Source organism: Psittacula echo (genome assembly GCF_963264785.1).
Source record: "Psittacula echo genome assembly, chromosome: 3".
Taxonomy (NCBI): domain Eukaryota; kingdom Metazoa; phylum Chordata; class Aves; order Psittaciformes; family Psittacidae; genus Psittacula; species Psittacula echo.
Window position 1 is genome coordinate 124,736,420 of NC_137736.1, and position 25,586 is coordinate 124,762,005.

Here is a 25,586-nt window from a genome sequence, read left to right on the forward strand (position 1 = left end):
GAAATAACGAGGTGTCCCAAGGGACCCGGCTTCTGTTTGCTTGATGTTTCCCAAGGCAGGGCTGGAAGTGAATGGTGAGGAGGGAAGAAAATGTGCCTGCTCCCCCTTGGGAGATGTCAGCGCAGAGGAAGAAGCTAAACAACCTCTTGTACCACAACAGTCACCACTTCCACGATGGGAGGACACCTTACTGCTGATCCAGAAACCAGCAACAGCTATCCTGTTCCCATATGAAGAAAAACCTGGAGTTAAATAGACAATGGGGACGCTGCAACAAACACAAACTCAAGAACTTCATCATCCCCAAACCCACACATAACAGAGACTGCAGGTACCACAGCACACAGAGCAGACGCAAAGGTGTAGGGTGGAGGGACCCCTTTTAGGTCCATTGCCACCACACCAGGAGGCTGTGTGTGAAGCAGTGATGCTGCCTGCACACACCGAAGGGCTTTGGTGGCTTTTTTGGACTAAAATCTATGGAAAGGTGCTTGCAACTTGCTGGGCTCTTGTCCTACAAGGAGGCATGCCTGTACCACGGTCTGAGGCCCTCCTGCTTTTGCTTTCACAGGACTGACTTCTTCTATAGCAGTGGACACAGTGTATTCAGGCATAGACAGTCCAAGGACATGGCATTGAGCACCTCCTTCCCTGTACCTCTGTGGCTGCTCTCTGGGTCTGCAGCCCCTTGCTCTGGTGCAGCTCTTTGGTGGCTTCCTGGCCCCTAACACAATCCCTTTGGACGCCACACTGAAGGATCACTGCTACAAGGTGCAATCCAACCACGGGACATGCCAGGGATGGATGCTTTAGGGAAGCGGTGCCTTGGGAAAGATGCTATGATCCTCAAATCACTCTACCTGCTCCAGTGCAGGGTAGCTCATTGCCAAGGTGGGCACACACTGAGCAGCCAAAGAGGGGTAACACCATGGAAATTAAGGAAACAGGGCCAAATGCTGCAGCAGAGCACCCTGAGCTCTGTTCTTCTTGGGGTTTAGGTGATTTTGGAGTGGGGGGGATCAGATTTGGATCTGGAGGAGAAGATGGGGCTTGATCTACGTGGTTAAAGAGACTGTCCAAGGATTTGTCTTGAGTGTGAGGTGACTGCAGCAATGATGACAAATTCCCCTTGAAGGACAGTCCTTTAAGGGAGGTTTTTGCACACGAACCATTTTGGGGACCTGAGGCATCCCTGAAGAACTGGACAAACACAATGCAAAGCCAAGGTGTTAAAGACGGGCATTCCCCTGCCATGGGGAATCCCTTACCTTCTGCCACAGAGACTCCCGAGATGCCAGGGAGGAGCAGGCAGCCACAAACCAGCAGTTCCCAACCTGGCCTTGGTGTAAGTCATGGGAGCTGATCCCGTCCACGAAGAGGTGTGGATCATTGCAGATCTCCTGTGGGACAGAACAGAAACAGACACACTGAGTTAGCAAGGAGACAGGGAAACCAGGATCCAGGCGTCTTGGCAAAGGAAAACCTATTCCTCTCTTCCCCAGGCTCCATTTAAACCTGCAGCTTTCTGCTGGCCTCTCTCATCACGCTTGGTGGCAGGAGAACCTTGTCCTGCCTTCTGCTCTCACCACGACATGGGCAGCATCACTGCTGAAGTGACACCAGACCTATTCCCTGTTCTGTTCCAGCATCAGCACAGCTTTGCTGTAACTATTGCAGGTGAAATGGTACATTTTCAAACCATTCCAGCCCCTCTTCTAAATCCACTCTGTTACTTCCTATAAGCCCCTCAGCTCTCTCTACCCCGTGACTGCTTTACAAGCTTCTCCCTCTCTTATTTTACTCTGGAGAGCATCACTCAAACCCGCCATCTCCCATACTGGAACCTGTGGATCCATCCAAAACTAAAACCATGCAGAAGGGCAGAGCCAGGCATTTAGAGGAGCAATCACAGTGCCTAAATCAGCGCACCCAGGAAAGCCCAACACACCCTGAGGGCTCAGCCTTGGTTGCAAGAAGACAAGTATCCTCACCCAGGTCTTAGCAACAGCAGATGGGGAGAATTTGGCGAGCTAAAAGCTTTGTAGCTGGGCCAGGATGGTTAAATGCTCATTGTGACCCCAAAAGCAGGATGGTGGATAGCACATGGGCACCATGAATGGAGAAGTTTGGGGAGGAGGTAGCTAAGAGCTGGGTTCATCCCTCCAACCATTAAGGCACCAACCACATCACTGTTAGTCCACCCAGCTCCTGCCAGCCTGCCCTTCCTTCCCACTCCCACTTAGGGCTTGGCCAAGAAAGCCCTAAAATACCAGAGGGCATTGAGCATGCTTCATGTGAAACACTGCTTCTTTTAAGCTTTTCCTCTTACCAGCCCAGGTTGGAAGGTCCTGTACAGCTGGAGGCTGGGAGCAGATGGGCCAAAGAGCCAAAGGAATTGTTTCCCCTCCTTTGTTATTACATTTCATGGGATGGGGGGAAAGGAAAAGCAGATTTCCCTTCTGCTCCCAGGTTTTCAGCCTGGTTGCACCCAGAATAACATGTTCCCCCCAAACTGTGCACATGGGGATTTGGATTGCCACTGCCCATCATGGGGAGGATCAGGAATTGCTGCCTCACCTAACCCAGTCAGCACCATACACCTGAAAAATAACCAGAGCTCCATCCGGACACAAACAGGGCAGGGATGAAACCCAAGGGAGAGGAGTAATCCCCCCCCCAGCTGCAGGAGGTTGGGATAAGCACTAGAGGGAGGTAAGCTGCCAGCCACCAAAGGCGAGAGCTGCCTGCGCTTCCCAGCACCCGAGTGCAGACAGGGATGGGAGAGCAGCAGTGGGGTTTAGCTCCTGCTTCACGCCAGCAGCAGGGGATGCTTCCCTCCTGTGTGTTGGTGATGGGGATGTCTGCAAGATCAGTGCTTAGTGACCCTGTTCTGGGTGGCAGAGGCACTGGGTTGCCCCGTCTAAGGACCACGGCTGCCCTTTCTACCTTTAGGTGAATCTGAAGTGTGGGAAAAGGATGTTGCTTGGTATCAGATCAACAGGGGAGAACATAAAAGCATGAAAAACACATCCTGCTTGGCAGAAATCAGCATAGGGCAAAGCATGTCGGATGTTCAGGGCCCGTCCCCCAGAGCAGAGCTGCAGTTAGCTGTGATTTCCCCACCACCAGGAAAGAGCTTGCAAATTAAAACCCTCTGATTGCTCATTTTCATAGAGGGAAGCCCTTTGTAAGCATCAAAAGAGCAGCCTGCATTGACAGACAAGGGGTAGAACCATTCGAACCTACTCTCGCATCCATGGCAGCAATGAAGGTACTATGGCTGGAAACAACAGGGGCAGGCTCCCTCTGCAAATCACAGCTCTCAGTTCCCTCAGCTCCTCACTACCCCAGATGGGTCCCTAAAGGCATATTGCTCTTGAAGGATTCACTCAGGCAGCCCTTCAGATGCAGCAGTAGGTGCTTCCCATTCAGGTACACGCTTGGATGTAGCACTTTAAAGTGCTTTTGGACCAGTACAGACCCTACAGTGCAAGGGATCAAGGCGCTGCTTCAGCAAGGCTGCAGAGCCCACAGGACTGCATGGAATACATTGGGCCTTGATTTAGCACCTTTAGAGTGCAAAGCACACTCAAAGCCATGGAGCACCATGCCTACCCCATACAGGGGTGGGTGATGAAAAAAAAACCTGAACGTACACAAGTCCATGGGACCTGACGAAATCCATCCGCGGGTCCTGAAGGAGCTGGCGAATGAAGTTGCTAAGCCACTGGCCATCATATTTGAAAGATCCTGGCAGTCAGGTGAAGTTCCCGACGACTGGAAAAAGGGAAATATAACCCCCATTTTCAAGAAGGGGAAAATGGATGACCTGGGGAATTACAGAGCAGTCAGTCTCACCTCTGTGCCTGGCAAACTCTTGGAGCACATTCTCCTGGAAGGCATGCTAAGGCACAAGAAAAACAAGGAGGAGCTTGGTGACAGCCAGCAGGGCTTCACTAAGGGGAAATCCTGCCTGACCAATTTGGTGGCCTTCTATGATGGGGCTACAAAACTGATGGACAGGGGCAGAGCAGTTGACGTCATCCACCTGGACTTGTGCAAAGCCTTCGACACTGTCCCACACGACATCCTTGTCTCTAAACTGGAGAGACATCAATTTGATGGGTGGACCACTCGGTGGATAAAGAACTGGCTGGATGGCCGCACGCAAAGAGTTGTGGTCAATGGCTCCATGTCCGGCTGGAGACCGGTAACGAGTGGTGTCCCTCAGGGATCGGTGTTGGGACCGGTCTTGTTCAACATCTTTGTCGGTGACATGGACAGTGGGATTGAGTGCGCCCTCAGCAAGTTTGCCGATGACACCGAGCTGTGTGGTTCGGTTGATACGCGGGAGGGAAGGGATGCCATCCAGAGGGACCTCGACACGCTTGTGAGGTGGGCTGATGCCAACCTGATGAAGTTTAACCATGCCAAGTGCAAGGTCCTACACCTGGGTCGGAGCAATCCCAGGCACAGCTACAGGTTGGGCAGAGAAGAGATTCAGAGCAGCCCTGCAGAGAAGGACTTGGGGGTGTTGGTCAATGAGCAAATGAACATGAGCCGGCTGCAGTGTGCGCTCGCAGCCCAGAAAGCAACCGTATCCTGGGCTGCATCAAGAGGAGCGTGACCAGCAGGTCGAAGGAGGTGATCCTGCCCCTCTGCTCTGCTCTCGTGAGACCTCACTTGGAGCATTGTGTGCAGTTCTGGTGTCCTCAACATAAAAAGGACATGGAGCTGTTGGAACAAGTCCAGAGGAGGCCATGAGGATGCTCAGGGGCTGGAGCACCTCCTGTATGGAGCCAGGCTGAGAAAGTTGGGGCTGTTGAGCCTGGAGAAGAGAAGCTGCGTGGAGACCTCAGAGCAGCTTCCAGTGTCTGAAGGGGGCTACAAGGATGCTGGGGATGGACTCTTCATCAGGGACTGCAGTGACAGGACAAGGGGTAACGGGTTCAAACTGAAACAGGGGAAGTTTAGATTGGATCTAAGGAAGAAATTCTTTACTGTGAGGGTGGTGAGGCGCTGGAATGGGTTGCCCAGGGAAGTTGTGAATGCTCCATCCCTGGCAGTGTTCAAGGCCAGGTTGGACAGAGCCTTGGGTGCCATGGTTTAGTGTGAGGTGTCCCTGCCCATGGCAGGGGGTTGGAACTGGATGATCTTAAGGTCCTTTCCAACCCAAACTGTTCTATGATTCTATGACCTAGAGACCAGTGGGAACTAGCTGAAAAAGAGCCAAGAAAACCTGGAGAGGGGCTTTGGACAAGGGCCTGTAGGGACAGGACAAGGGGAATGGCTTTAACCTGCCAGAGGGGAGACTGAGATGAGCTCTTAGGCAGAAGCTCTTCCCTGTGAGGGTGCTGAGGCGCTGGCACAGGGTGCCCAGAGAAGCTGTGGCTGCCCCATCCCTGGCAGTGTTCAAGGCCAGGTTGGACACAGGGGCTTGGAGCAAGCTGCTCTAGTGGAAAGTGTCCCTGCCCATGGCAGGGGTTGGAACTGGAGGAGCTTTAAGGTCCCTTCCAAGCCAAACCAGTCTGGGATTCTAATAAAAGCACTGGACTAAGTTTTCCTTTTCCTATGGACAGAGATGTCTCATAAAGATAAAGAGCTTGTTCTGCAGCCAGACGGAATTACAGTGTCTGGGGTCTGTATGTGCAAAGGGAGGGGTGAAGCAGAGATGCTCTGATCACAGAAGGTCACCACCTTGGCTCCCTTCCCTCCCTCCTGTGCAGCAGACAGAAACCAGGTGAGCAATGAAGTTTACCCATGCAGGTGCTTCTCCAACAAGCAAACACTGCGTCACCCTCCCGGCACCATGACCCCGAGAGGAAAGGACAGCATGAACACACACATAACACCCTGGGGGCCTTTTGGGTTCAGGTATCAGCCATCACTGAACCAGCTCAAACTGCCCCAGCACCTGAGGCTTCAGCAAACAGTGAGTCCATAGAATCCCAGAGTGGTTTGGGTTGAAGGGACCTTAAAGCTCATCCAGTTCCAACCCCCTGAACAGCAAAGAATAGTAGGGGAAAGCCAGAAGGCATTGCACCACCTTGGCCACAAGAGCCATCCATGCCTCTTTACTCCCGAGTAGAACCTGTCTTGGAGGATCCTAAGCATCATCAGAGATGATTTTCCCTCCCTGAAAATCCCAGCTGAAATGGTTGCTGAGCTCCAGGCAGCAAAATACAGCTTAGAGGAAGCCTGTGTGGATGGTCCTATCAAAAGATGCAGCTCGATAACACAGGGAGGGCCAACCTAGTGATTCAAAGCCCTGGTGATTCATATATTCCTTCCCACATCCTTCCTTCTGCAATGGATGTGGGACAGAGGTGGAAATCAGAGCCAGGGCTGGGAGAAGACTGTGAGGTCCCTGTCGGTGAGAGGCTGATGCAGAGGTACCAGGTCTGGCTCATGGGAGCCCAGAACAGGCCACTTTGGCTTTGGGTTATTGAAATCCATTAAAGGGAAGAAAAAGACTCAATCAGTGCAATTGTCTTGCACTTGATGTGCTTTTGCTTCCCACCAAATAGCATGTGGGTTTCTGCCCTTTGCTACTCTCTCCCCTCAACACACACAAGTGCATTTAAACCTGCATCATCACCCTCATCTTCTCCTGATTGTCCAAGTCCATCTGGGGTAGTAACGAGCAAATTGCCCTTTAATTGCCTTTGTAAGTGGTGACTGGCTTATCATAAACGTTTCTCAGTGCCGAACTAAGCTTTAGAGTCACTGGGGATCTGGATCGTGTCAAGCCAGCTGCAGGGAAGGAAAGAGCTAAGAGGGGAAAATAACCATGTGAGAGACAACATCTGCTGCATGCCAGGACCGTTTTCTGCTAACAAGACTTTGCAAGGAGCAGACGAGGGTAACTGCACTGCAGAGCCTGGCTGATTCAGGAGCGGTGATTTCACTCAGCCTTGCAATATCAGCAATAGAATCTATTGGTGTGGCTGTGCTTCCCCCCGCCTGGGCAATGGGGAACTGGAAGGATGCTGGGTCACACAACCCAGAGAGCAGGAGGTACCCAAGCACAGCGAGCAATGGTGACGGTGTTGACACAAAGGTCCTTTTTGCTGCTGGGATGCGATTTTGCACTGGGGTGATAGGGATGAGAAATAGGGTGAGGTTAGAAAACCAGGGGTCTGTGTTTAAAGGGGGATTATTATAGAATCATGGAATCATGGAATGGTTTGGGTTGGAAGGCACCTTAAAGCTCATCCAGCTCCAACCCCTGCCATGGGCAGGGACACCTTCCACTAGAGCAGCTTGCTCCAAGCCCCTGTGTCCAACCTGGCCTTGAACACTGCCAGGGATGGGGCAGCCACAGCTTCTCTGGGCACCCTGGGCCAGCGCCTCAGCACCCTCACAGGGAAGAGCTTCTGCCTAAGAGCTCATCTCAATCAACCCCCTCTTTTAGTTTAAAACCATTCCCCTTTGTCCTATTGCTACAGCCCCTACTAAAAATTACACACATGGAAGGGTAGGTTTGGTTGGTAATACTTGCACCCTGTAAGACTGAGATGGTTTCTATTGCCTCAGTCAGACATCCTTCCTGCTAACGCACCCATTATATCTCAATGTACACACATTTGTATCTGTTATCAGCTCCCACACCATGCACAGGGCGTTGGACACTCCACCCACCGCAAACGGGACTCGCTTGTAAAAGAAGGCATCACATAAATACCCTCCCCACCAACGCCATGACTCTGCTTGCGTAGCTCAGCACCACGCTGTGCCCTTTGTTTTGGCACCAGGAAGAGCGGGGGACGGTGGCAAACAAGATCTAAAGGTCAATCTGCAGGCTCAGCAGCCTTGACAAGTCCCTCTGTGGTTTTACCTTCTGCATAGCCACGGTACAGAGGCAGCAAAGAGGTCTCCGTTAAAGCAATGAGAAGTGAACAGACACAACTTGCTGTGAGCACTGCGCCTCGCCAGGAGCAGATGGAGAGGGAGGAGGGGAAAGAGGAACAAGTGCAGAGACCTTGGACCCGCTGTTCCCGTTCCTCCCGCCCGCATTCTCCAGGGATGCACTCTTGGAAAGCCTCATCATTACTCAGCCCAGGACTTCTCCGGTCTCTACCCAGCCAAGACTGATGCAGAGGCCACCAGAGCATCCCCATGCATCCAGACACAGCCCTCCACAGATTGCCTCTCCCACTGAGTTGTTTTGATGTGCCTGGTTGCAGAGCTGCTAAGGACAAACATTCCCTGGATCCCGACAGATCTGCAGATCTCAGTGCCCAAGCAGGGAAGTCTCCACATGCCTCGCTGACAAACTGGGGGTGGGATGCTCAGAGCAATCCCAGGCACAGCTACAGGTTGGGCAGAGAAGAGATTCAGAGCAGGCCTGCAGAGAAGGACTTGGGGGTGTTGGTCGATGAGCAAATGAACATGAGCCGGCTGCAGTGTGCGCTCGCAGCCCAGAAAGCAACCGTATCCTGGGCTGCATCAAGAGGAGCGTGACCAGCAGGTCGAAGGAGGTGATCCTGCCCCTCTGCTCTGCTCTCATGAGACCTCACTTGGAGCATTGTGTGCAGTTCTGGTGTCCTCAACATAAAAAGGACATGGAGCTGTTGGAACAAGTGCAGAGGAGGCCACGAGGATGCTCAGGGGCTGGAGCACCTCCTGTATGAAGGGAGGCTGAGAAAGTTGGGGCTGTTCAGCCTGGAGAAGAGAAGCTGCGTGGAGAGCTCAGAGCAGCTTCCAGTGTCTGAAGGGGGCTACAAGGATGCTGGGGAGGGACTCTTCATCAGGGACTGCAGTGACAGGACAAGGGGTAACGGGTTCAAACTGAAACAGGGGAAGTTTAGATTGGATCTAAGGAAGAAATTCTTTACTGTGAGGGTGCTGAGGCACTGGAATGGGTTGCCCAGGGAGGCTGTGAATGCTCCATCCTTGGCAGTGTTCAAGGCCAGGTTGGACAGAGCCTTGGGTGCCATGGTTTAGTGTGAGGTGTCCCTGCCCATGGCAGGGGGGTTGGAACTGGATGATCTTAAGGTCCTTTCCAACCCAAACTATTCTATGATTCTATGATGTGCACCAGCTTACCCCATCCATAGCAGAAGTGGTCCCTCTCAGTTTCAAGTCCCAGCACAGTCTGATCACCACCCAAACCATCATTCCTTTAGGGAAACAATGTCCCCTGGCTCCCTTTCATGCTGCATCATCTGAATGAGCCTGACCCTTCAAGTGCACACAACTACAGCCTTGAAACGGGAAGGAGAGCAAACCCATCAGCTCTCAGAGAGAGCTCCACCTGGATCTCCTTCCTTTAAATCATATCCATGGAGGCATGGACTCGAGGGAGCCACACCAAAACCAAGCTTCCATGGCTGTTTAACATCCTACGACAGATACACCCCTCTGATTCACTACAGTGCTGCTGCCCACCTTCTCCCGAGTCCTCCATCTTCCATCATGTCCCAGTCTTGAGCCCTCCTCGGCATTTCCTTTGACCAAGCTCCCTTGGGATGGTGCTAAGGACTTGCAGGGTGAGGAACAACCCTGGTTTAGCAGCATCATGGGTTCAAAATACACCCACCCTCCAAAGCCCATCCTCTTACCATGGCATGCTGCAACCTCAGTTGCACCAGCACTTGTAGCTGTTGGGTCTAACCTCAACCAGAGCAACTGCTTTGGCTTGAAACTATCTACATCAGGCCCCAAACTTGTTCTTGGGGTTCACATTGGTACAAGTGAGGGACTATGAACCACAGGCATGAGCCATGAGGCCATTCCACAGCTTGTACCGCTTTGGAGCCATCAGTCCCCATCCTGGAGGACATGGTGGTGGAGATGCATTGGTGGAAAGGAAGGAAGCTATTCAAGTATGCCCTGCTGTGAGAAACAACTGTATTTGGGAAGGAATGGTCCAAATCCCCCCTCTCATCACAGAGCTATTGTTACATCCCAGAGCAAAATGATGTGGCCACAATCTCAGCTGCACCATTTCTGCCTCCAGGCAACATAATACAGGTTTGGCACTTGTGCCGGCTGAACGCTGCCCTGCCTGCATCCCAATTCCTGTGTCTCACTGAAAGCCAAGCTTCTAAAACAGGATTTAGGAATCCACATCATGAGGGGTTTTGTTCTGGTTTTTAATTATCCTGAAAGCCAAGTTATTGATGGGAAAACAAAGAACCTGAGGCTGCAAAGGAAAATTACCTACACTTTCCACGTGCATATCGCAGATGAAAACTTCCTAACTACTTTTCCATGGGGATACCTCCTATACCCCCTAAAGCAATGAGGAATTGCCCTTTGGTTTGCCATCATGTCACCTTTATAGCACAACAGCACCTCAACCCAAGACCAGGACTTGCCCCCATCACACTCCAAGTTAATCTCTGACTGTGCAATGACGACAAAGAGGTTATCATGAGTTTAAGCCATTGAAAGAAATGGCTCCCAGCCCACACCTATTCTGGTTATCCAAACCCTGGGTGTAACTTCACAGAGAAACCTGCTTTGTGAGGAAACCACCCTCTAGAAATATGGGCTCAGTGGCTTCCGTTAGCTGGGAGAAGGAGCAAAAAGGAGCCTTATCTAAAGTGATTCAAGAGGTGGCCAGCAGGAAAAGGCTGAGCTCTGCTGTTGGTAAGAGAAGGAAGTGGAGAGGAACTTGGCAGCAGGGTTGGCCATAAGCATCCAGCCACCTCCAATGGGGTGTTCACCAAAAAGGATGAAGCCTGCATTTAACAACAAACAGGGATCTCCCAAGGAAGCCATGACCTCCAGTCATGAAACTGCCGCAAGGAAAGGACAGGCCCTTGCCCTGGGGTGTTTATAAAGACAGACATGACCGTCCCTGGTCAAGCCATTGACAGTCCTGGAGAGGAGTTCAGGCTCTGCTAAGTGAGGCAAGAAGGAAAGGTGATGGAGAGAGGGTTTGTCCTTGTTTCTTTGCGGGTGTTGGTATCCCAGAGCCGTCAGATCCAAGCAAGCTTCATCTCTCCTTGAGAGCATCACTTTCCCTTACAGTGATTTCCTCCTGACCTGCTTGACATTCCCAATAACAGGCGATGCACAGCATTTCCAGATGAGACTCTGAAGCCTTCAACTGATGCTCAGTTTGCTGCCAGCTTACTGACAGACATAACAATGCAGATACAGCAGCTCCAAGACAGGAATGTGCGCGAGCTCTCCCAGCAGTAGGTAGCACAAGGTCTCCACACAAACTCACTACATGGTTTACATGGGCTGTATACAACCTAAACATTTATGGTTAGACTTTTAGCCAGTTTCTCCAGTTATTAAGCACTCTGTTTAAGCTTTCCATCATTAATTCCTCCATAACTCTATTAGTGGTATTTGTCTCGGACCACAGTCAACCTTTAACCATCCATCACCACTCCTCATTAAGATAGTTCGTCCACCCTTTTCCTTCTTGGAGGGGAACTGGGAGGAATGCATCACTGAGCGGTGGCCTCTTCCCAAAGCTCCAGAAACACTCAGAGATATGGGATGCTTTGTTTCATCTCTATGTGAGTACACGGGTCACCCCTTCCATGCTGCAGTCTCTTGCCTTGTTGGTCAATGCAGCTCCTGCTGGCCTCAGCTATTACCCAAAGGGTGATTGCTCCAGCTCATCCTTGCTGACCTGATTTCTTCTTACGGGATCTAAGCAAGACACTACAAGCCCCAGGGGCTGGAGAAGGAATGCCAGCTTGTCTCTGCCCCCCAGGAATCAGGAACAGTGGCTGAAACACTGATCTTTGGGGCACTTGAGCAGCCAGAGCATTTATTAAACTCCCATAGGAGCATCACCTGGTTTTGGTGCTGGTTTTGGCTGCAGTTTCTATGCTCAAGGACAGTCTAAAAGGGACCTGTTGGTGGGTTTCCATAGAAATGAGCATCCAGATGAGGATGTGACAGGGTCAACAGATCATACAAGTCAACAGATCACACAGGACCAAGCCACTATGAAGGCTTGGTCCTGTTGAGCTCAGCTACCGAGGACCAAGTGCTGTGCTCTAGGGCACCGCCATCACCTAAAGGCTTTCTCAAGGATGCTTTGCATTGGAAGAGGAATGGACAAGATGACCTCTGAAGGTCTCTTCCAACCCGAACCATTCAATGATTCTCCTTCACTTCTCCATGTGCTCCAGTTCAGGACTATCTTGTCCATAGGGGTGCCTGGGCTATGGCAGGAAGGTACACACTGGATCTCTACAACCATACGTGGTACCAAGACAGCATGCAGATTGGGAACAGATGGCCATGAGCCTCTGTGTTATATATATAATACATATCTATATATCTATCAGAGGAGAAGCAGTGCCATTGCACTCCCTCTCAAATTGCATTGGGGTTTTATTTTAGGGAAGGATGACTTGAAGAATTTATTGCTCTGTACAAATAATTCAGGTGGTGTCAATGCTTTGGCAGCAAGGAAAGGACAAGCCCTTGCCCTGGAGGGTTTATAAAGGCAGACATGAGCTGCATTGATTCATCCCTGGTCAAGCCATTGATGGTCCTGGACTGGACAGGAGTGAGGCAAGAAGGAAAGATGATGGAGAGAGGGTTTGTCCCTGTTCCTTTACAGGTGTAGGTATCCCTCAGCCTCAACCACATATGCATTGCAGGGTTACCATATAGTTAGAGGGAATAGAAATGCAGAAGCAACGAGCCAAAGAGTCAAGGGGTGCACGCCAAAACTAAGCCAATTCACACCAAAAAACACCCCAAACCCTAAAAAAAGCACATCCTGAGGCAGTGACCCATCATTAGAGCAAGTGAGACAGAGCCACAGTGCGTTGTCCTCTCCTGGAAGAACAAAACTGGATGGTGCTCAGCGGAAGAGGGTCAGGATTAGTTCAATGGGGAGTTAATTCGAGGAAGTGACCTCTTGTTACACAGAAACCAGCTGACATCAACAGTGCTTCCCTCAGGCTTCATATTTGCCAGACCAAGGAAACAACTCCCTTTCTGCTCCAGCTGCAGGGCTCTGGCTTTTGTCCTCCCACCAACGCTTCCTCCTATTTGTTTCTTCCTCTTAACCACTTCTTGCAGCAGCCGGGCTCAGCCCTTGCTTTAACCAAACCTCGTGTTTTATTTTCATGCAGTCACAGAATCAGGCTGGTTTGTGTTGGAAGGGACCTTAAAGCTCCTCCAGCTCCAACCCCTGCCACGGGCAGGGACACCTTCCACTAGAGCAGCTTGCTCCAAGCCCCTGTGTCCAACCTGGCCTTGAGCACTGCCAGGGATGGGGCAGCCACAGCTTCTCTGGGCAACCTGGGCCAGCGCCTCAGCACCCTCACAGTAAAGAACTTCTTCCTTATCTCCAACCTGAACTTCCCCTGTTTCAGTTTGAACCCGTTACCCCTTGTCCTGTCACTACAGTCCCTGATAGAAGAGTCCATCCCCAGCACCCTTGTAGCCCCCTTCAGATATCTGGGAAGACCTGCACCATTCCCTCCTTTGGAGCTCAGAGGGCAGTGGATGACCAAGGCTCCTTTCTGCAACACCCTCTGCTATCATTATGCTATTCCCTGTTCCCAGAACAGCAATTTCTAGATGTCGACACACAGTTGCATAAAGAAGCAGCAATGAATCTAACTCACTGATTTTAATGATGCTTTTGCATTTAAGGCTGTGTCCTTCTAATGCTGAGGACAGAGCAGACTGATGAATAATTTCTCATCAAAGACTGGATGTATGTGAGCCATACTCACACCGGGCAGCTTATTATCCCTCACCCTCATCCAGGCACCATGGGAGGATCCAGTGAGATCTGCCAGTATGCAGCCAGCATCACCATCACATTTAGTAAGAAAAGACCCCTTTTACAATAAGCATAGAATCACAGAATGGTTTGGGTTGGAAAGGACCTTAACATCATCCAGCTCCAACCCCCTGCCATGGGCAGGGACACCTCACACTAAACCATGGCACCCAAGGCTCTGTCCAACCTGGCCTTGAACACTGCCAGGGATGGAGCATTCACAGCTTCCCTGGGCAACCCATTCCAGTGCCTCAGCACCCTCACAGGGAAGAGCTTCCTTATCTCCAACCTGAACTTCCCCTGTTTAAGTTTGAACCCGTTACCCCTTGTCCTGTAACTGCAGTCCCTGATGAAGAGTCCCCCTCCAGCATCCTTGTAGCCCCCTTCAGATAAATGATAACAAAAATTCTCTTGTCCATCCTTGAGGGGAAGGGATGGGGGAGCCTGGGAATGGCTTAGAAACATACAAACAAGGTCAGTTCAGAGCTTGCATTAAGTGGAGACCAAATCCCTTCTTGGCAAGGAGCGACTGGACTGGCAACCAGCTCCAGGCTGTCCTGCAAGCGGCAGATAAATTACCAGGAGAGAGGCTCATAAATTCCTAAGCTGAGAAACACAAAGATCTGGAAGGACTCCGGCTCCTGTGATGGATCACAGACAGGCTGCTCGGAGGAGACGATCCCTCAGTCCAATCCAGCAGCACAGAGGAGCCGCAGCATCAGTGTAACCATGAGCATCCTTTGAGCAGGACCAAAACGGAGCGAGACACACCAAAACGCTGAGCAAAGACATCCTGGAGCCAAGGGCCAGAGGTTCCTATTACTGGCAGAGGCTCCAAGTGGGGCACCAGAAGGTTCTTGTCTCCCCATGACCATTACCACCCTAATTGCCTCCATGTGCCTGCTTCAGGTGAGCCCTCAGAGCAAAGAACAGCAAGGACCTGACCTCTGTCTTCCCCATTATCTTCAGCCTTGTGTTCTTGCCAGCTTCCAGCCTGTGCTATGCACTGAGGAAAAGACCTTTTAATGCAGAATCTTAGAGCCTGGTCTTGCTTTTAGTGTTCATTGACTCCTTTCCCCTTCCAGGAACACCCCATGGGGAATGCTTGTATAAACCTCACTCTGCAAGTGGAAGGAACTAAGTGCTTAATAACGCAAGGGAAAGAGGATCTGAGAGATGCTCCCATCCTGCAACACCTCCTCATCCTCCAAACACAACAGCATAGGATTCAGGAGACAATAGATATAATGGACAAAAATGCTATACAGAGGTCTGGATCTATGTCAGGCTGACAGGGAAGTGGCTACTGGAAAACAGTGTTTTCTTTATATCTAAAACAAGATTCCTCTTGTCTGGCTGGATGAAACCCCCAAAACTGGGCTGTGAATGACAGCATCAATCCCCAGTGCCACAGCAGGGCTTGAAACTGCCATGGCCCTGCTGCCCTAAGTCCTCCTGCTTCCCACAACCCTTCCCAAAATACCTGACTTCTCTTTCTTCCCCAGAACTCCTCTGACTATCACACTTTCCCCTCCAAACGGCATTGCCTTCACGCACATAAAGTAACGTTGCCACTTAGCAAGAATCTACTTTTATGCTGTTCAATCCCCACCTTTGGTGCAGCTCATCACTGAATTGCCACCTGGTCCCTTCCAAGCATCTTTGTCCCAACCCCTCTGCACCTTAGGGAACACCATGAGCTGCTTCTGCAAGGTCCTGTTTCACACTGCTATGCACAGGGAAGCACTTAGCACACAACAGCCCCATCTGCCTTGTGGAACAGGGAGGAAAACACCTTCAGGCTCAACCTTGCTCCCTAGGAAGAGCTGAAGGATCAGAGCATGCAGTTCACATGGTTCAACATCACACCTGCGCATGGTGTAAGCCTCCATCCAGGCTTCATTTGCTTCCCATAGGTGCACAGCGACGCCCAATTTCCCTTGGCTATTAAACCAGTCTCAGCAGCAAGTCATTGCTCGGTGAACTGAACCTGAACCACATGCCCTGCCCCTTCCTGCAGAGAGAAAACAAGCCCTATTAATATTAATAGGGATATTAATGACCCTAATTTAACCCTGTACCAATCCCACGCCACCATTGGAAGTGGCCTGTACCCAAGAAGAGGGTTTGGGACAGTGATGACCAGAAGAGATGAACTGTTTTCCCACAGGGTAGATGGGTAATACTGGACCATCACTGTTTTTATCCCAGCATAATCACCCACAACCGAGTGTACCAGACCCCCTTATCTCTGCCACCCAGCCTGCATCTCATCCATCCCCTTCCCCTCTTCTCAGTGCCACCCCTTCCCATTTACCCAGCTCCTAAAAGCCCAAACCAGCTCACCCAAGGCACAGACCAAAGCTCCATCTCCTGTGCTGCACTGACATGATTCCTGTCTCAAACAGGGAGGGCTGTGAGGTTCAGGCTAAGACTTTCTCTATGCTTGAATACAGAGATCTCCCTCTCCTTTGTATGATACCAAGGGAAAGGAGTTCCAAGCAAGGTACTGGGATCTGGGCTTAGCCCCAAAAACCAGATTTAATTTCTAATGCAATAGCCAAGCGCTGCTGCCAGAAGGAGATGCTGATGCTGCCCTCACCAGCTCCAATACCTGCTTTGGCTCAGCAACGAGCAGCCAGCTCACTTTCAAGTGGAGGCACTAAACCAGCGCTCTTCAGGACTCACTTCCCAGCTCAGGCAGATTCTCTGGTGAGGCTGCACCTCGAATCCTGTGCTCAGTTCTGGGCCCCTCACTGCAAGAGAGACATTGAGGGGCTGAAGCAGGGCCAGAGAAGGGCAACGGAGCTGGTGCAGGGCCTGGAGCCCAAGGGTGATGGGGAAGGGCTGAGGGACCTGGGGGGTTCGGCCTGGAGAAGAGAAGGCTCAGGGGGACCTGATCACTCCCTACAAGTGCCTGAGAGGAGGATGGAGCCAGGAGGGGCTGGGCTCTGCTCCCAAGGAACAAGGGATGGGACAAGAGGAACCGGCCTCAAGCTGCACCAGGGCAGGTTTAGATGGAGCTGAGGAACAATTCCTGCCCCAAAGGGTGCTCAGGCATTGGAACAGGCTGCCCAGGGCAGGGCTGCAGGCACCATTCCTGCAAGGGTTCACACCCCGTGGAGACGAGGCCTCAGTGCCATGGGTTAGTGGTGGCCTTGGCACTGCTGGGGAATGGTTGGACTGGATGAGCTTAAAGGGCTTTTCCAACCCTATTGATTTTATAACTCTATACTATGGTTTCCCTCCCTCCAATGCACTCAAGCATCAGCCCTCTGGCTTCCCTGCGCTGCCTGATGAAGGCATCCTGCAAACAACCACTGCAGCCAAAGCCCCATGAGAGGGCACAAACAGCTGCTGCCTCTGCAAAGCTCTGGCATCCAGAGCAGGGCTTGAGGCCAGGGGATAGCAGGGAGGAAGGAAGGGAAGGAAGGAAGGAGGGAGGAGACCCCACTGGAGAGAATACGGCTGAGCCCATTCCAGGAAAGGCTGCAACACCAGAGGCTGAAGCAAAACAGCCTAGGAAGGGTTATCCATGAGCTGTTTCAACAAAGCCCTCCAGCATCCCCTTTTCCGCCTGCCCAGAAGAACCTTAAGCAAGAGGAGGAGCACTGCAGAAATTGCTTTTATTATTCCCAAAGCAGTCCCAGTTTTCAGAAGCTTGTGAAGGAGCAGAAGGGATAAGGGCAGGTCCTGGTTGAGAAGGAAGGGATGCACACACGAGGGATGGGCTCTTTAGGTCTGTACCAGTGCCACGTAAACACACGGGAATGAGATCCTGCCTCTGCCAAAGCTCATTCCCAGCACACCAGTGAGTTCACCACATTTACTTTCCACATGCAAGAACTTAGCTCCGATGTCCCACTTCCCTGCATGGATCATTGACAACAGCAAACAGTGCTTCTAATAGCTGACAGCTTTTACTTCCACTCTCACAGCAAAGCTGAGGCATGGGGAGCTCTTGTGTTTTATCATGCACTTTCAGCTGAAACTGGTATTCTATGGCTCTCCAAAGCAAACCATGGCCATGGCCCTGAGAGATAAGAGACGAGTGTACACACCATCCCCTCCCTGCAGACAGCGTCCCTGCGACTGACACACTCCACTTCTGGGTCTGGAAGTCCCAAAGCAGCACGTTCCAAAAGCTGGGAGCATCACTCTGCTTGGCTTTTCTAAGCAAGAATAAAATGGGATTGCCTAAGGAGTGATTTGCTGGCTGTGATAGGAGGAGGATGCTGTAGGGACTTAAGTGCAGCGTAATAACTGCACCATCCAATTACTACACAAGAGAGCAGTTGATTGGAATTTCATGGACACTTTGGACCCTACAGGATACTGCATTGAATTGGAGAAGCTGATGGTGTTTCACATTATATATATATGATAAATATATATATGATGGGGATATCATATATGTATGATATATATATATCATATATATCCCTCTCTATATATATTCATATATAGGGATATAAATCAAAATCCCTAACACCCAGATGCACTACATTTGCGTTCTGGCAGAAGATGCTGGGACCTTTTGCTGGGCTTTCTCCTTTGGAGAGCTGGTATGAATTCAGACAGAATCAGGTCCAGCCACTAAAAACATCACTTTGCATTGGCTGGTCGACACAAAGCAGTTCTTCCCCCATGAAATTCAGTTACTTTTGCCAAAATGAACAACTGAAACCCGGAGAAATCCTGTCGAGAAAGAGGCTTCTGGAATGTTCAGCTGTAACCAGGGCAGATGTGAGCTCACATTCTGGTTTTTATGGTGATTTTGGGGTCAAGGCATCTAGATAGCTTTGATCAAATGATCTGACCAGACAGCAGCATCAAGGAGTCTGCTGTTGCTCAGCAGAAACTCCTTCTGGTGCCAAGACTGCTGGCAAAGTTCCCATTGTCTGGTGAAGAAGAAGGACCATCTCCATGTCTAGTTCAGCCCACAGGTCCATGTTTGCAGGTAGGACTCACTTCCAGCACCCATTCCTACCACCAGCCTATGCCAGAATAAGCCCCTATTCAACCATCCTCCGCTAATTGCTTTAAAGGTTCCTTCCAACCCAAACTGTTCTAGGAGCCTATGAAGCAGCAGAGCTGGCTGGTTGGAAAGAGCTTGAATTCACTCCATGCTTCAGCAGGGATGGGCTTGGGTTAGACGAGCGTGACACCATTCACTTTCTTATAAAGACCTCATGCTGATGGTGCCTTGCTGTCCGACCTCACGTCCTCTTAAGCACGAGTGGATGCTACATGCCTGAACACCAAGAGAGCTGAAAGCCAGAAAAGCAGATGCAGAACAGCTCTGAGCCATTGATGCTCAGCAGAAGACAGCAAAAAGCAGAACTTCACTCCTCTACAAGTGAACCAAACTCCCTTTCATTAGACATAGGTCTGAACGGGTGTCTGCCCGAATGCAAACCCTGGCAAGAGGGTGTCAAATACATCTCTACCCTTTAGTCCCGAAGATGTTTAGAAAGTCTCAGGCATCACCTATGTGCTATATAAATGGGATGTAAAGCATGCTGATGTTGTCTCCCACAATGAGACCAAACCATGGTGGACCCTGCCTTCAGCAGGCAGCAATGCATGGAGCATCCTCATCCAGCAGATGAGGGTAGTAAACTAAAACCCATACAGAGCTTTGCACAAAGCCTGTGTCCACACAGAGCTGGTGTGGAAGAGCCCAAGGCAGGGCAGAGGGAAGCGCGACCTCCTCCCACCGGGAGCCTGGTGGGATGCTGCAGGGCTCAGCCACACAGAAACTCAGTTCAGCTCCATCCCTCCCTTCACACAAAGGCTTTTTGTCCCCGGCCCCAGACTGCCCTCACCCACACAGACCCAGCACTGTCCTGCAAAAGGGCAGATGCTTTCCTGTGCTGCCAGAGGGGATGAAGATGACGAGAGCAGCTCACGCGACCCTGCCACGCTGAGATGCCACCAAGCTGCATGTAAAACAGCATGGGCTGGGCAGAGAGATCCGCTTCTCCTTGCAGGCAAGAAGGAAACCCCGGCGTGCTTGATGCGGCGATGCTGCCTCTCTCCAACCACAGTTATCATTGCCCTCTGGGGCTGTTGTACTTCACAGCAGTCAGAGAAGCATCCTCATGGCCTTGGCAGTGCTGGGGAATGGTTGGATTTGATGATCTTGAAGGCCTTTTCCAAGCTGGTTGATTCTATGGTCCTAGGATTAACCCCAAGCAGATGGCCAAGCCAGGACATGCAAAGTCCCCACACTGCCCTCCAGACCTGATAGTGCATCTTTTGGGCAGGCACTGAGACAGCAAAAGGGGAACAGGCAGCACTGGGGACAGATAACGTCACCCCAGCCTCCCAGAACCTGCCTCCATGACAGACACAGCAGTGAGGAGGACATGCGGAGAGCTCATCCTCCATAGACAAGGAGGGGAAGGATGGGTTAAAAACACTCAGCTCCCAAAGACCCCCAAACCACCTCACTGAGAATCCCAGAATGGTTTGGGTTGGAAGGGACCTTAAAGCTCATCTGGTTCCAACCCCTGCCACGGGCAGGGACACCTTCCACTAGAGCAGCTTGCTCCAAGCCCCTGTGTCCAACCTGGCCTTGAACACTGCCAGGGATGGGGCAGCCACAGCTTCTCTGGGCACCCTGGGCCAGCGCCTCAGCACCCTCACAGGGAAGAACTTCTTTATATCTAACCCTATATCTGACTTCCTTTATATCTACCTACGCAAAGCTTATTTGCTTTTCCCTTTCAAATGGACCATGAAGAGTATTCACAGATAACGCTTTGCTCTGCTGGACCCATCAGGCTTAACAAGAGTACCCAACACCAACCTGGCTGCAAACCATCTCTGTTTTATGCATGGGGAAACTGAGTTACAGAGAAGCCTCCTTTGCCCCTGGCCCTCGCTGGGGGTAAAGCAGACTGTACCTGGGTGCATCAGGTCTCGCTGGCATCCCAGAGGCTCACAACTCCTTCCTGACCAAATAAACCCTGGTGGGGAGAGGAGATGTTGGCTGAGGCTTGGAGCCCATGGTGAAGGATGCGTTGTGCATTTGGGGATGCTTGACAGCAGTGATGGTGGAAGGCTGCGTTGGGATGGGTGTACTTACTTTGGGTCGCTTCCACTGGATGCCCTGGATCCTTGACTTGTAGAACAGTGAATCATCATTGGCAGGGAAAAGCGGGTCCTCGAAGAGCTGCTTCCGCCGCTGACATTCCTTCTTCAGGGAGGCATAGCGCTGGTTCTCGTAGGGCTTCACCGAGGAGAACATCCTTCCCCACCGGCCCTGGAGGACAGGAAGAGTGGGAATGAGATGGCGCAGGGCCTGTCCAGGGACACTCAGTCCTTCCCTGCAGTATATGAGTAGCAGGACCAAGACATCGTGGCTCACCTACATCACTAGATCCCACTTCTGTAGCCCCATGAAGCACCCCTGGCTCACTCCTGGAGGTATCATAGAATCATGGAATCAATTGGTTGGAAAAGCCCTTTAAGCCCATCCAGTCCAACCATTCCCCAGCACTGCCAAGGCCACCACTAACCCATGGCACTGAGGCCTCGTCTCCACGGTGTGTGAACACTTGCAGGGACGGTGACTGCAGCCCTGCCCTGGGCAGCCTGTTCCAATGCCTGAGCACCCTTTGGGGCAGGAATTGTTCCTCAGCTCCATCTAAACCTGCCCTGGTGCAGCTTGAGGCCGGTTCCTCTTGTCCCATCCCTTGTTCCTTGGGAGCAGAGCCCAGCCCCTCCTGGCTCCATCCTCCTCTCAGGCACTTGTAGGGAGTGATCAGGTCCCCCCTGAGCCTTCTCTTCTCCACACTGAACCCCCCAGGTCCCTCAGCCCTTCCCCATCACCCTTGGGCTCCAGGCCCTGCACCAGCTCCATTGCCCTTCTCTGGCCCCGCTCCAGCCCCTCAATGTCTCTCTTGTAGTGAGGGGCCCAGAGCTGAACACAGGATTTGAGGTGCAGCCTCACCAGTGTTTCATCACCAATTTAAACAGGTAGAGAAAATCCTACATACAAATGAAGAGGGACCAATGTCTCCTCTAAGCCCAAGCATAGCTTGGTGGTCCTCGTTGTTTGTAGGCACGGTAGGAGATGATAGCCAGTGACCTGCCTCTTAGTGAATTTGTGACTCTTTCGGGAACAACACAGCTCCCAGAGGCAAAGGAGGAGAAGACGACCCCTGCAAGACAGGTTTCATGGGCTAAGCCCTACCCTGAGCACTCCGTCCATGCAGCCTCGAATCACAGAATGGTTTGGGTTGGAAGGGACCTTAAAGCTCCTCCAGTTCCAACCCCTGCCACGGGCAGGGACACCTTCCACTGGAGCAGCTTGCTCCAAGCCCCTGTGTCCAACCTGGCCTTGAACACTGCCAGGGATGGGGCAGCCACAGCTTCTCTGGGCACCCTGGGCCAGCGCCTCAGCACCCTCACAGGGAAGAGCTTGTGCCTAAGAGCTCCTCTCAGTCTCCCCTCTTCCACTCACGGGCACACATTCCATGATCTCATCAGACACATCCTCTCAGCCGACTTTAGCAGATCTGGGTTTAATTAAAAAAAGGCCTCCTGGCAGCCTGCCGCGTGTTTCTGGATTAATTATTGTGTCCAATATTAATTATTGGCAGAGACGTAAATTCAGCAATCCAGAAAACAGCAGGAAACCTCTGCCCAAACGCCTCCCCGAGAGACAGCAGCACCTCTCCATCACCGCTGCCTTTTGGCCATGGGTACCAATCCCGTTGCTCGGGTCCCCACCTCTTCACCCTGCAGGTCCAGTCACCTTGTCCCCAGAGCAGGCACAAGGAAAAGGGATGCTCTACAGTGAGGGTGCTGAGGCATTGGAATGGGTTGCCCAAGGAAGTGGTAAATGCTCCATCCCTGGCAGTGTTCAAGGCCAGGTTGGATAGAGCCTTGGGTGCCATGGTTTAGTGTGAGGTGTCCCTGCCCATGGCAGGGGGGTTGGAACTGGATGATCTTAAGGTTCTTTCCATCCCAAACCATTCCATGATTCTACTGAACCACCGACCTTTTTCCAAAGCTCTTTCCCTAAAGTTTCTCCTTATTTATAACAGCCATGTACAATCCTTCCCTCTCCCCAGAATGGGATGTCCTTTCCAAAACGCTGACCATCAGTGACTCTAGTCTGGAAACATCGAGTCCGGTTTCCTGAAGAAGTGGAGGTCTGTGCCACATAATCCCAGAGCTGAGGTCTCCAACACCATTCATGGTATAACAAAGGATGCCCCGGATGCATCCAGCAAGTTGACCTCTCACTGCTCCCAAACAGACATAGAGAAACCATATGCTTATCGTCTCATCACATATGGTGGGACAAGGAAGCTGCACTAAAGGCTAATTGGAAGCAGCTAATCTGTAACGATCCCAAATCCCAGGGATTATATGATCCCTTACAGTTGGGCATCAATTTGGGAGCAGTGAGATCTCTGTTAATGAATCACTGGGATTAGCTGAAGGGAAGGAGGTGTTTGAGAGCTCAACCTGTGCTGATCAGAGCAATGCTCCAAGAGCACCATCCAGCCTCCTCTCCTCTGGGAGGGATGAAAACACTTCACTTTGCAAAGCAGAAGAGCAAAGCACAGGTTTTAATTGATGCTGTTTATCAGCCTGATTAGCAGCACAAGCACTCATCACTCAGAGCTTAAGTGAACCCAAAATAACCCCCTTGTTGGCTGCTCCACAGGTATCAGTAGCTAAAGCAGCTTATGGGATGCTCTGTGCCAGGCAGCCACCTCTATCCAAATCACAGAATCAACGAGGTTGGAAAAGACCTTTAAGAGCATCAAATCCAACCATTACAGCACTGCCAAGGCCACCACTAACCCATGGCACTGAGGGCCTCATCTACATGGTTCTTGAATGCTTCCAGGGATGGTGATTCCACCACCACTTCCCAAATCACATAGTGTGTCCCAGCCTTATGCCCTGGGATGCAACGACTGGTAATGACTGTGCAAAGGGGCAATTAGGCCCTTAATTAAACACGATCTGAACTATGTGGACCGCAGAGAATGGACTGGGACAACAGGTAGATGCATCTCCCACAAGGAGACCATTGGCACTGGATGGCCAACAACCCACTGACCCCAATGTCTCTCTAATCCCATATTCCCAGTGTGGAGGAAGAGCATTTAGCGATCCTCCAGGATGGTTGATTTGAGATTTTATAGTTTATAACACCTCAGCTTGCAGGATAAAGCCAGGGAGAGCATCTCTGCCTTCAGTGTACTGTATAACCTACTCTATTAGGAAACCAAGGCTAGGACCTTGCCTGCATAGGGCCAGATACACAAGCATGAATACACACAGGAGCCTTTGAAGGCAGCTCAGCGCAGCATCGAGGTGCTGTGGCACAAAGTGATGCTCACAAGATTTTCTCCTTGGCATCAGGACCAGTTCTCAGATGCTGCAGAGAGGCCCAAGTGCATCACCCGCCCTTGGAAAAGCCTTAAATATAAATGGCCTGGTATAAAAACCTGAATAGTACACCAGATTTACTCGTTGTAGAAGAGCAGACAGCCTCATTGAGCAGTCAGGGAATGCAGCCAGTCATCAAAACACACATCCACCCTGCTACGAGGGCAAAGGAGGAGCCAGCCGCTGGACCTTCAGCAGAGGAAGGGGGTGAAGGACAGGGAACACGTCCCCAGGGAGGTCTTGGGGACATCTTAGCAGTGAATGAGCTCTTTCTGAGTGACAATCAGGCAGGACTTTGCAGTGACAGCACTCACTGCTATAGAGACACAGGCAGTGCTGGAAGGGGCTGTTGGCAGCTGCCTTCTGCATGAATACCACAGGCTGAGAGAGAAGGATGCTGCTGTTCACTGAGATGGGAGATGAACGGCTTGGACTTGTGCATGGGCTGGGCTGACAGATGGGAAAGGACATTTCCATGGGAGGCTGTGCAGGAAGATCCAGTGAGATTCAGGGAAAAAGCCTGCAGAGGAGAGAGAGAATCATGGAATGGTTGGGTTGGAAGGGACCTTAAAGCTCATCCAGTTCCAACCCCTGCCACAGGCAGGGACACCTTCCACTGGAGCAGCTTGCTCCAAGCCCCTGTGTCCATCCTGGCCTTGAACACTGCCAGGGATGGGGCAGGTGCCTTTCTAAAGGCCACGGTTGCGTTAAGGCAGGAGTTACGGCTTTGATGCAGGAGATGCTGCACCCCGCTCCCAACCTGTCCCATGGCCAAGGGCTGGCACTTGGCTGCTCATTCATTAAATGACTGCTCCTCCCCAGCCAGCTCTGCAGCAACAGCTTGGAGCTGTGTTTTCCTATGTCCCTTGCAACGCCGACATCCATGAGACACCCAAACCATCCATCCCTATGAGAACAGGACCATGGCTCTCCCCAAGCAGCTCCAGCCTTATCTGCCTGGGGGAAAAGGACCAGCTTCTCACTGTGCTATCCCGCTGTACAGTGACTACCACTTCAACAGCCATCTGTCCTTGCTCTCACATGATGGAGGTGGATTTGAGCTGGGGAGGGAATGCCAAGCAGAAGGAGAGGGGATAATGTTCAGGATCATTTAAAGACAAAAATTAATTGGGAAATAATTAAAAGGAAGGGGCCGTGGGGAGCGCTCCGAGGGCCGTGTTAGAATTCATTACTCTCTCTAATTTGCAGCATTTCATGCTTCCCAGGCTGAACATCAGGTCTGCCACATTAAAATGCTCAAGGGCTAATGACTCTTTGCCTTATTGCAGCCAGCCAGGATGCTTCAGGAGGACGAGAAGCGGGTGTTTTCATGCCTGGTTGGAACGAGCAACCCTCCACGTGCATTGAGCAGGGAGGGGAATCTGCACTCACACCTCTTGGAGCTGAATCACTGGGAACAGAGGTTTGAGCCCAACCTTAA

The 25,586-nt window shown here is 51.4% G+C and overlaps 1 protein-coding gene across 2 annotated transcripts in view; it reads right to left on the reverse strand.

The window, feature by feature from the left end:
* The window catches only part of CAPN5 (calpain 5), a 57,458-nt gene that overhangs the window by 19,704 nt on the left and 12,168 nt on the right, over positions 1 to 25,586 (reverse strand). The window contains exons 1-3 of one of the 2 annotated variants that reach the window (XM_080613094.1): positions 24,227 to 24,334; positions 20,817 to 20,993; positions 1,269 to 1,400 (exon numbers count right to left, since the gene is read on the reverse strand). In XM_080613094.1, the coding sequence (XP_080469220.1) occupies positions 1,269 to 1,400; positions 20,817 to 20,993; positions 24,227 to 24,253 (336 nt within the window). In that variant the 5' untranslated portion in view covers positions 24,254 to 24,334. Of the gene's footprint in view, positions 1 to 1,268; positions 1,401 to 20,816; positions 20,994 to 24,226; positions 24,335 to 25,586 lie in introns of those variants that run through there. The other variant, XM_080613095.1, reaches the window with a different exon arrangement.